Source organism: Amphiura filiformis, chromosome 3 (genome assembly GCF_039555335.1).
Source record: "Amphiura filiformis chromosome 3, Afil_fr2py, whole genome shotgun sequence".
Lineage (NCBI taxonomy): Eukaryota > Metazoa > Echinodermata > Ophiuroidea > Amphilepidida > Amphiuridae > Amphiura > Amphiura filiformis.
The window spans coordinates 56,804,014-56,816,768 of record NC_092630.1 but is presented as its reverse complement, the minus strand read 5'-3'; the positions used below and the strand labels follow the sequence as shown (position 1 = coordinate 56,816,768).

The following is a 12,755-nucleotide window of genomic DNA, read 5'->3' as shown; positions in this document are numbered from 1 at the left end:
GATACCGACATACATTACTTACTACATGTTAGCTATGTGTGCACATATATAAGGAGTTGTCCCACTTAGCAATGTGAAATGCTGCTTTTAGATTTGGAATGATAAATGTAGATTATTTCTTGCATACTGATTATTTTTTTAATCAAAGCAGACATGTATAAATAATATTTTCATATTCTAAAAGGTGTCTCTCTTTTACAATATGGAAACAAAATATTGCATAAATTTAATTTGTAAACAGTAAATCATGGATGCAGAATATATTTCCTCACTAAATATTTGAGCTAAGATAACATTTTAGTGTTGTTGTAAAAACAAATTAAAAATACAGTAAACTGTGATGAAAGTGGAAACTTTTTTTACGTAAAATAACAACTTCAGGAGTGAGTATTCAGAATTAGTATGCATTTGTTGCAGGCATGACGCTTGTAGCTCTGTGTTTAGCTTGTTCAGGTTGACTTCTGTGACATTTGGAATAGATTGTGGTGGATTTAATGTTATTTTTGCATTTGGGCATTTTTACTCACTTATTTTGAAATAAATAATTTTCTGATATCACATTTGTAGAAGTTCTCAAGGTAAATTTTGATTGAAATTGATAGATTTGAATATGGTTTGGAATTTTAGAATGTTGAAATTGTGGCATACATAATGATACATGTAAAAGTACTGGGGCTAATATTAAACATGTTAAACAAAATAAACATGAGTCTTTAATTTATATCTTAATTTTGAAATTAAATTCAAACGTAATTGTTTTATTCTTTAAATTTTTCCAATCATAAAATTATTCTTTTTTGAATCCTGATGATGGAGAAAGGTGTTTTTAAATGTGCAATATATATAGAACTAAAATAAATGATTGCTGAAATTTGTTTAATTGATCTTCTTTTGAACCCCTTGTCAATAATTTTATTGATGACCCGTGACTAGTATAATAGTACCTTGTATTAAGAAATATAGTTTTCATCAAAATTGGTTCTGCGATCTACTGAAGATAGATCTATTTTACTATCTACTGAATATAACACATTCTGAAGATAATATCTCTCTGTTATTTATTGAAGATAGGTTTACTTGCTACTGAAGATGGCATATTTATTCTAGTATCTATTTTATGTTGTCTACTGAAGATATCACCTTTTATGCTATCAACTGAAGAAGAACCCATGAAGATTTTGCTATCTACTGAAGATATCATATATAATCTACTGAAGAAAGCACATATTCTGGTATCTTTTCAAAATATAACCTATTCTGCTATCTACCGAAGCACTTATTCTGGTATACATTTTATGCTATCTTCTGAAGATAATACATATTCTGCTATCTACTAAAGATAGCACTTACTCTGGTATATATTTTATGCTATCTACTGAAGATAGTACCTTTTATGCTATCTTCTAAAGATCTAAAGGTTTTGCTATCTACTGATGATGGAATCTATTCTGCTATCTACTACTAAAGACGGAAGTAATCATAGAACCCATAAAAATTGAATGCTAATTGCTATTTACAATAAGATAACACCTTTATCTAGATCAAACATCTCTCAAATGAGATAGATCCCAATCTGTATACTTGACCTACTTGCATATTACCTGCATGAAGTAAAGCAATTTGCTATTATAGCAGCTGTCACTAACATGGTTACAACTAGGAATTCATGAATTGAATGATACGTAAGCAGCGTTCAATTTTCCTGGTGTAGCAGAACAAAATGCTCCCCATTTTGGTCAATCTGCTACACAAATTTCAACTTGTAGCATTTTTTACAGTGTAAACATAATGCTACTATTCAGTATCGAAGTTACGTAATGTTACTATGCCAACGGGATCACGCGCCAGAGTAATGAACTACGATCGAAACAATCACCACACAAAGTATATGGTACTCGAAGGATATCAAAATAGCGTGATCCGGTAACCAAGAGAATTACGTAACCACTTCGATGCTGAATTGATATTCGTAAGAGCATCGCCTAAATAATGTTTTTGCTAAAAATTGCCATTGAAGTTTTTAAAAGTAAATCGAATCCTCTATAATATGTAAGTAGAGAAGTTCATGATATATTATATATGTGACCGTCCACGGCGAATGAGCCGTAAATTCCTCCCCCGGTCAATTTTGTTTTATTTCGTGTTTAAAAAATAAACATCATAAACTTAAAAATGGTATATCATTTGACTTCAAACGATATCCAGAAGCGGGGTTATGGTTTGTTAAACTTTGCTCCTTCAACAAAATTATAGCTTTTTACGTTTTTACATGTGTCTCTTTTTCCACATTGTTGGCAATACATATAAAACAGTCATAATTGGGGGTCATTTCAAATCATCCCCAAGTCAACGAGGTTTAAGAAAGTTCTCTCATTGTTAATTGTTGGTTATGCATACCTGTACAAAATACAATGCCTGGTAACCCACCACTTGAACAGGATTTAGCAATATAAGCAAACAAAGACCAGAGCTATTAAAAGTTTTATAGCCATCTAAGGTAGAAGCTTATTATCCACTTCAACAATAGGATTATTGATTAGTTTTTGACTATCGAAATGAGACAGATGTCGGGCCAGCTTAAGTTACCGATGAATATGACCTTCGTACACATTTTACACCATAACTCAGAATACAATTTAGGGAATTTACGGCTCATTTGTGCTGCCGGGTCACATATAGGAAATGGGTGTATACAACCAACAATGGATTTTGTTACTTACCTGATGGTAAAAAGGAGATATTTAAGAGTGATGTATGTAAGGTCATCTTGCAAAGTGAGTAAGAGTTTCCACTGAAGTGTGCAAGGAATAACTGGTCTACTTGAAGCTTTTAATCACATCAGTATGTGTTAGCAACTTAATATTATTAGTTGTTTTCCTATCTGATTTGCATTTTTTTTTATGAATCACTGAGAATTAACCATAATTCATGTAAATCATTTTACTACTCTCATATTCTCACAAAAATTAAATTTTCTCAGACTGTTCTTTTCTCAAGCTTATGAATATCTTCTCTCTTTAATCTGATTCTGGAGCTTGTGAAGGCTGTCTTCCTCAATGGTCAGCATACATTTGTACTATTGGACATTTGATGAATGACCCATGTTTAGAACTTAATTTAAGAAACACAAATTCTGTTGTAAATTGGTTTGCTATCTACTGAAGATAGCACCTACAAATACATGATATATTCTGTTATCAACCAAAGATAGAACTGTAAGTGTAATGTTTTACTATCTACTGAAGATAGCACCTACATGATATATTCTGTTATCAACCAAAGATAGAACTGTAAGTGTAATGTTTTACTATCTACTGAAGATAGCACCTACATGATATATTCTGTTATCAACCAAAGATAGAACTGTAAGTGTAATGTTTTACTATCTACTGAAGATAGCACCTACATGATATATTCTGTTATGAACCAAAGATAGACCTGTAAGTGTAATGTTTTACTATCTACTGAAGATAGCACCTACATGATATATTCTGTTATCAACCAAAGATAGAACTGTAAGTGTAATGTTTTACTATCTACTGAAGATAGCACCTACATGATATATTCTGTTATGAACCAAAGATAGACCTGTAAGTGTAATGTTTTACTATCTACTGAAGATAGCACCTACATGATATATTCTGTTATCAACCAAAGATAGAACTGTAAGTGTAATGTTTTACTATCTACTGAAGATAGCACCTACATGATATATTCTGTTATCAACCAAAGATAGACCTGTAAGTGTAATGTTTTACTATCTACTGAAGATAGCACCTACATGATATATTCTGTTATCAACCAAAGATAGACCTGTAAGTGTAATGTTTTACTATCTACTGAAGATAGCACCTACATGATATATTCTGTTATCAACCAAAGATAGACCTGTAAGTGTAATGTTTTACTATCTACTGAAGATAGCACCTACATGATATATTCTGTTATCAACCAAAGATAGACCTGTAAGTGTAATGTTTTACTATCTACTGAAGATAGCACCTACATGATATATTCTGTTATCAACCAAAGATAGACCTGTAAGTGTAATGTTTTACTATCTACTGAAGATAGCACCTACATGATATATTCTGTTATGAACCAAAGATAGAACTGTAAGTGTAATGTTTTACTATCTACTGAAGATAGCACCTACATGATATATTCTGTTATCAACCAAAGATAGAACTGTAAGTGTAATGTTTTACTATCTACTGAAGATAGCATAGCAAATCATACATCTCTTAAATTAGATAATCCTAATGTGTATACTTGACCTATATCCCCTGCATGATGTAATATGATTAGTTAGTGTAGCAGGCTTGCAGCTGTCACTAACATGGTTACAGCTACAACAATTGAATGATACAAACGCAGATGAAAGGCCATGGCGAGATGTAGGAAATGAATCAACAATGGGGGTTTGTCACTGACCTGATGACAGGAAAAGGGTATTTTAGAGTGATGTATGTATGTATGTACATGAGTTCATCGTTTATAGTGAGCAAGCGGTTCCACTGAGTAAAGTGAGTGAGACACAACTGGTATGTTTTTCTTTAGAGAATAGAGGTTATCCGTGTTCTATAAGCTGCATATCCTATCAACGACTGCTATACCTTGTTTAGGACTACTTGCATGTGCAATCATGACTGTTTCAAAATAACCCGCCAAAGTCATGCAGGTAACTCCGAGGTCGTCCATTGAATTGGTTTGAATGAGGAATACTACGGGAAACAGCGCCTTTTGTTAGAAGTCACACATGAGTGAAGTGGATAACCTCTATATGCAGTAACTCTTCTGAAGCATCATTGTTTTAGTGTTAAAATCTCATTACACAATACACAGTGCTACAATTAATCTTGATTCTCATAACAAAGCAATTTTTCTGAAATCATCTGATCCACTTTGATGAGAATCACTCCTGAGAGGTGAGCCAGTATACACCACATGCAACGTAATGAATATGTATAAGAACATTCTTTCATGAATATTAAGTGTTGGCATATTAAGTATTTGTTGATTTTATTGATTTATTCAATATGTATTTTCACAAGTGCATTGTCTTGTGAATTTGTTGCACATGGAAATGAGTATTCAAATACAACTCACATCAATTTTGTTCATTTAAAACAAGTCAATCGGTATTATCTATTGATCCTGTCTTGAAGCTCTATATCATCGTGTCTAAGATTCTAATGATTTATTTGGAGAATATATTTGCCTGTGTATCTTAATGCATGTTTGTTTTGAAATGGAGGCAATACACAGTGGAGCCACTGTGGGCTGATGTTCCTCAATGATTTTCAATCTTGCAATGGTCAACTCTCCAAAGGTCCAGTTGTCAATGATGAGTGCATCTATCATCATCTTGGTAATTTTTAAGTGCACAACCTTCTTCGACTTTTTAATTTAGATCCTCTCTGTTATGTCACGTTCTGGCATAGACGCCGGACGATGTTGCCAATATATTGACATTCACGCTGCACTCTGCTATACATGTAGATATTTTTAGAAGAGTCTGGAACTGTGGTGCAGCTCTTGCTCAGTTAAGTAGATTTTTGGCAAATTTGAAAATTTATGATGGAAATACCCTCCTTGAGGGTATATATTTACAAGAATATGGCACACATCTCTTGCTTTAAAAATGTTTAATGTAATTTTTTTTCAATGGTTAACATTAAGTGTGCTTTACATTATGTAGGTCATACTTACATTGCAGACTAATTCGTAGATTTATCTTCAGCTAACTTTTAGTCTAGTCATGAAAATTAGGTCGGGTCAAATCATTATCTAGAGCTATTTTTCAGGTCAAATTGAGTCGCTCTACAATTTCAATGATGAAAATTGAGAAATTTAGTCAATTCAAGTCACTTGTTTTTATCGAGTCACAATTCATGACTTGACTGCAAGTTGAAGCCGTAATATATAATTTCTGTCAACTTTTAATTTTGTTATTCTTTGCTAAAAATTATGAAATAATATTAGTAACAGCTGTCCGGACGGAACTTTTTCCGGTCATTTTAAGCCAAATAATGAGGTAAAATTAATGAAAACCCACTCACTTTACTGGCTGCTTAACTGTAGAGCTCTATGTGTTGTCCTGCACATACAAAAAAATTCCAATTAAGTATAAGTTGGAACATGTGTAAATATTATAATTAACCAAAATCATTTAAAAAGATCATCCATGGCTTTCATATTGTGATCATTGGATGTCATGTTTTTGTCATCTAAATGTATGCTTGCAAGAAGTAGAAATATTGCAAGCATAACTGATGTAAAGCTTAAACATTTAAGTTGGGGTAAAAGGAGGTAAAGGAGACGATCCTGTATTAACAGTAATTGGAGTGCCCATCTCTCTTTCATTGGCGATTGGGCCAGACTCCTCCATGTAATGTTGCTATTGGGGGATCGCTACACCTCCTCCACAGCGAGTCTGTTACCTTCCCAGCATTCAAGAATGCCGGTACTCATTTATACACCTGGGTGGAGAGGAGTAATCAAGATAAAGTGCCTTACTCAAGGGCACAACATGATGGCAGCGCCAGGGCTTGAACCCACAACCTTCCGATTACGAGTCGGAGTCCGTTCCGCTTGGCCACCGTGCTCCCTTAATTAAGTTGAGACTTTGTGTAATTAAGGTGGTACTGCACCCCCTGATAAAATTTATGACTAATTTTGCATTTTTCTCAAAAAATAACTACACACTGGCAAAAAAAGTTAATATGTATGTTATAGGGGCAACGAATCCAATTACTTCACTGAAATTTCAGTGATTCAAAACAAGTGGTTCATTATATGTTTAAGAAATTTCTAGCAGTACCTCTTTAGGCTCTTTTCTTATCATAAATAATGTACCGCTTGTCTTGAGTCACTGAAATTCCAGTGTAGTAACTGGATTCCTTGCCCCTATAATAACTTTTGTTACCAGTGTGTTAATATTTTTGAGAAAAATGTAAAAATAGTCACAAATTTATCAAGGGGTGTATTACCCCCTTAATGTGTCGGATTTCTTGTTTTCACAAAATATATTAGTAAATATTAGTGAGCCATATACATGTAATGATATGCATTGTACATTTAAGCATATGGTTTCTAAGTAGTCATTGTTTCCATTAAGACAAGCGGGCCACCTTGGCATAGTCTTATGACGTGTAATTTAATAATGGACGTATGTAATGGGTTCATAATCCAATATATTACCCCGCTTGTTGGTTGTTGTCTACCGACGACTTTTAGCGTGATGTAGTTACAGATGATGCAGCATGTTTTTTGTCCTTTGGATTTTATTGGATTATGGGTATTTATGATGTAATGGCGATGGTGGCAATTGAGAGATCTTGCCGCCAATGATTTTTAATATCTACATATAATGGCTAGAAATACACATACATGAATAGTACCAGTACTAGGCTGAAGACATCATTTTAAAATTAGCTAAAATGCATTAGCCAGTTCACATTTATTGTACATAATTTACGTTATAGCTACATGAATTTGTGACCATTTGTATTTAATGTGGATTCAAATTCTAATATAATCTTTTTTTTATTTTTTATTTATTTCTTATTTAACCTGGGGAGACCAATCAATGCACTGGCACTGTTCTCCCTTGGTTCCCAGGTTGGCCTTATCCCAAGAACAAAATATGTGCTTATTGGCTTCCTTTCCTTAAGATCACTGTATAAAAATACACCGCAAATTTGTTAGTTAAATGGTCAAAAAGAAATAGTACTTTGTACTCTAATAACTGAATTGTCCAAATTTTTTACCAATCTTTGAAATTTCCTGAATACTATTGAATTTGTTGACATTATTTTCTTCTGTTGGTTATTCCGTGCTCATGTGTTGATCATTTCACACCCAGCGAAAAAAGTTCATTTTGGCAGTTGCAAGGGCAGCCAGGCAAATCACATGCAAAAGAATACATCCAAAGTTACACGTTTTGAGGGGCACCAAAGGCAAAGGCATGAGGCACCCAATTGCCTTCATTGCTTCTGTTTTTTCCCTGCACACCAATAAAGGAATCAGTTATCAATATTAGATGGAATTAAAATTGAAATTAGCACACAAGTCAATAATATTTAAGCTGCAAGTCCAAAAAATCACAAATGCTGGTGTACATTGTATAAACTGCACTGCTATAATGCTTTTTAAAATTATATTATAACATGTGTTTGCATCATAGACTAGTACTAGCATTAGCAATATGAATATCTAGTGCAAGTCAAAGTCACTTGCACATCTATTTTTTGAGCATTTCCCTTCAATGTGATTTCCAAAAAATGTTGGTACAAAAAATGCAGGTTGCTCTGCTCCCTATTTTTAAAAAAAATCCATCTCACCGTTACATATATGCACAAAGTTGCACAACATTTTTTTTCTAAACCATCCAGTTTGCAAAAAAAGGGGAAAAGAAAATAGGAAAAATAGAAATGAAATAAAGAAACCTGCATTTTTCTACTTTTATTTTCTAAAAACATCTACAAGAATGAAAAAGAAGAAAATAATAATAATAAAAAGAATTGGAAATATAGTGAAAATGAAGAAATCAACAAGAACTAGAACTTTTATCACTTCTATTTTAATTGTCCATCTAACCTTTGAAAATGTAGAAAGCGCAACTAATTCTTTCCTAAGATGATCCAGTTTGGAGAGAAAATGAAAAAGGAGACAAAAGGATGCAGAAATTAAGAAATTCACAAGTTCTTGAAAATATAAATTTACTTCTTCTTTGTATCGTCTAGAAATCTAGTGTCCATATGATATGTCACACTATATGTGCGCCTTCCTTTAAGTCCTCTTTTAATCTCCTCTGTTAATACTAAAGGGTATAAATTTTTAATCGGCTATGAAATTGTTTCGCTCTTTCCTTACATGCAGGTTAGATCATGTAGACTTCTGCACAGCCTGCTGCCGATGCCACGGTTTTAAATGGCCAACGGTTTTCACGATGAGCACAAGCACGGAGTCTACAAGGGTGAGTCAGTCTGTGCAGAGTGTGTGTGTTGTGACGTAAGATTTTAATAAATAGCGTCTTAATATTGCATGCTTCCAAATCTTGTGTATGAATTTTATCATTTTTTGTTTTCTGTATTTATAATTAATTTGATTTTGTGCATATTTTGTTTACTTGGTGAATTTTATAAAAATATGGCTGATAATTGTATGTGGTATATAGTTGGGTTTTTTACTGAAATAGAAAAAAAATCAAAGCAATGAGAAATAATTTCAATCAAATCAATGTTGGTGTGAAAGTGAATCTTATTATTACAGCAGTAGGCAATTGACAGACTGAATCTTTATCATGACTTGTTTGTTTTGCTGCCGACAGACTGGTGTGGAACCTGTGAAAGAACATTTGACTGATTAAAACATAATTTTTAATCGGCATGATGCATGAAATGAACATTCTTGCTATTTGCAATGCAAATATGTCGGGAAGACTCTAGAGGTCACCTAGGTCATTCCCATCGGAAACATTTTATAATTACATTTTATCATTATTAAAATATGACGTCAGAATTGGTCATGAGGAAAAACAGGTATGTAAACTTTTGCCCTTTTGTATAAGTGATCATTTAGATTTTGCCAAGAGCTTCACACACTAATGAGACATATATCTGAGTTGGGTCACTCATAGCCACCACTCTGATGACTCCACAACTCATTGGGTTTTAGCTCATTCAGTGATTTGCTCATTTAGAAAATCATAAAAATTCAGGTTTTTTTTACACCTTTGTTAGTAGCATAGATGTGCTAACATTGCCTGCAAGTGGTTCAGCCGAAAGCCATGTATAGGACATTTTACATGAAAATGTAATTTTTCTACTCAAGTGTATTTGAATATGGGCTTCAACTTTGTCAATACTGATGTTTTCCTTGTTTTTTGCCTAATTTCCATTTTTTTTAAATTAAATACACAATGGCAATTTTAATGACTTATCCTTAACCTTTCAGTAACTCGTACTCAGTTTTAATTTTGTTAATGCTTTTGTTGACCGAATGCGCCTTTAAACAAGCTAATTGATATCTCATTAAAAAGGATATGTTCTTGCATTACAGCATTAGGGTTTGCCAATAAAAATGGGGGGGTGGATGTGGAAGAAGGAAATACAATGTAAACCCAAAACATCAATAGCTGTTGAATATTTTTACTTAAGTGCAAGAAGCATTTTTGTGTTGTATTTATTGTTTTTGAATTATTAAATTGTAGAAATTAAATTAATTGCCTCTAAGACTAGCAGAGTAGCTTAAATGTGTGCATTTTATTACATAATTTATAATACATTAATAACTTAATTTTGAACAAAATTGATAAGCTAATTTAAAGAGTATACGAGGGGGTATCCAAAAGTTTTTGACATCACCTAGAAGGGAAGGAGCTATATCGATGAAATTTTGTCAGTGTAATCACTGGTCCTTATGTACAATATGGTCCAAAAATGGTCTCATAAGTATGTTTACTTTTTTACAGGTGCCGCTAGATGGGCAGTAGGCGCATAACCTGTAAAATTGTGAAAATTGACGCACGCAGCATGATTTAAGTTCCTGCATTTTAAAGGGTTAGGCCTACAATTCTCAGAAAATCTATAATGAAATGAAAGCTATCTACGGTGATGATTGCCCATCATATGGCACTGTTGCTTTTTGACAAAGGAATTTCCAAACTGGCCACATGTCCCTCACAGATGAGCCAAGAAGTGGACGTCCATCACTTTCGGATGATGCAGCCTCAGTGAAGAAACTCAAGAAAGTGGAGGATCTTATCATGAAAAGGTTATGCGCCTACTGCTCATCTAGCGCCACTTGTAAAAAAAGTAAATTTTTGGACCATAATGTACATAAGGACCAGTGATTACACTAACAAAATTTCATCGATATAGCTCCTTCCCTTCTGGGTGATGTCGAAAACTTTTGGATACCCCCTCGTATAGAGTATCACATTTAAACATTTTGCTAATTATGGTTACAAAATTAGATTAAAGGATGGGGGCTGGGGGAACACATACTTTTTCAGATTACAAATGATGAGATCAGATGAGTCAAAAGGAAGGTCTGCCAATATTTTTTTTTCCATTTCATTTCACTATCCATTTCAGTGTACAGTGTTTCTAGATGCAATAATCTACTATTTATGTTAACCTAAATTTCGTACAGTCAAGAGCAAATTCATATTCCTTGTTTACTCATAGATGATCTAAATGATCTATGGTTTACTAATTCTGTCATAAGTGAGAAAACAATTTAGACAAAATTTGATAAACATCTAAAATCAAAACCCAAGGTGTCTTTTTCTTGATCACAAGTGTACTAAATGTAGTTGATTAAAAACAAAGAAAACAATCTAGTGGACAGGTTTATCAAGAGATGACAACCTGTTGTATTGACTCAATGAATAATACTACACTCAATAAATTATTCATTTTTCACAGTTATAGTACATTTGTATGCCAGTTCAGTCATATGAACCTATACACTGCATCTGAAATAATAATACAGTCATATTTACACATGTCACTGCATATTATTATTCATTTTCAGTGTTATCTATTTTTTGTTTATTTATTATTTATTTATTTATTAACAATGATATACAGAATTTATTTATTTATTTATTTATTTATTTATTGATGATTGATGATTGATTTGATAATTTTATTTATTTCATATTTTTATATTTTTACATAAATATTATATGTTTTTATCTCTAGTAACATGTCGTTATATATATATACCACAAGACATTTTGTCTTGCAAAATAAAACTGCAGTGAAATGTACGTACTTCATAAGTTCTATTTGACAGATTATTTACATGTCTCGCATGTTCCCTATAAAGATGTGGGATTTGTCATAGTCGTGAGAGAAATTTCCAACAGATTTTAGTATAGTATTAATAAAAGCAAAACAAAACATCAACACTTACAACATTGTATTTATAATAACTTTGTATTGAAATATAGCCACAGCTGTCAACTATTCATAGGTATTTACTGCAGTATTTTGTGAGCGTCACACGAGAGTCTGTTTGCTAGTTGCCATATTTGATTTAACCGTTTATTTACGATGATCAGCTTACAGCGTTTCCAGCCAGCATATTTATGGTGTTAACATAGATTATGTAGGGGACTAGGTGTACCTCCTAAAATGTTTTCAGATATCTACTGGATTTGGTCACAAATTAGAGTAAAACATATTTTGAAAGGTCTCTTCACCCTATGTAGATTTTGCCTCATAAAATAAAACTGAAACTCTCCTGTGTATCAAATGTAAATGCAGTGAGAATTTAGTTTCAGAGCTGTTTCCTACCAAATACAAATAACATTGAAATGAACATTGAAATGCAATTTGAATTTCTGAATTAATTCTGCTTAAAAAACATCCAAAATAAGCTCTGGCAAAAAATAAACAGTATAATGCTAGTAATGGATTTGGGTTGTCACAGTTGAAGAATGTCGCAAGCAGGCACCCACCGTGGAAGTAAGCATGGATATATTCTGATTTTGATAGAAATTGGCATTTAATACTGTACTTAGTAGAAGGATAACCCGGATTCGTGCCTCGTATGCTAATTTCTGTAGCATCTATTACACAACCTTGCCAACCATGGCGTATTGCACTCTAGTCTATTAAAATATGGGGCAATTGTTGGCAACTCATGGATAATCACATGAAAAAAAATGATTGTCTTGAAAATGTTACAACTATAAATGCATTATATTATTTTTTGATATTGTTTAATGTATCTGGGGT

General features: G+C 32.9%; 1 protein-coding gene across 1 annotated transcript in view; it reads left to right on the top strand.

Annotated features, from left to right (window-relative positions):
- Positions 1-12,755, top strand: part of LOC140148803 (uncharacterized) — a 75,303-nt gene that overhangs the window by 29,694 nt on the left and 32,854 nt on the right. The window contains 1 exon segment of the mRNA XM_072170873.1: positions 8,884-8,980. Coding sequence (XP_072026974.1) covers positions 8,954-8,980 — 27 coding nt within the window. The 5' untranslated portion in view covers positions 8,884-8,953.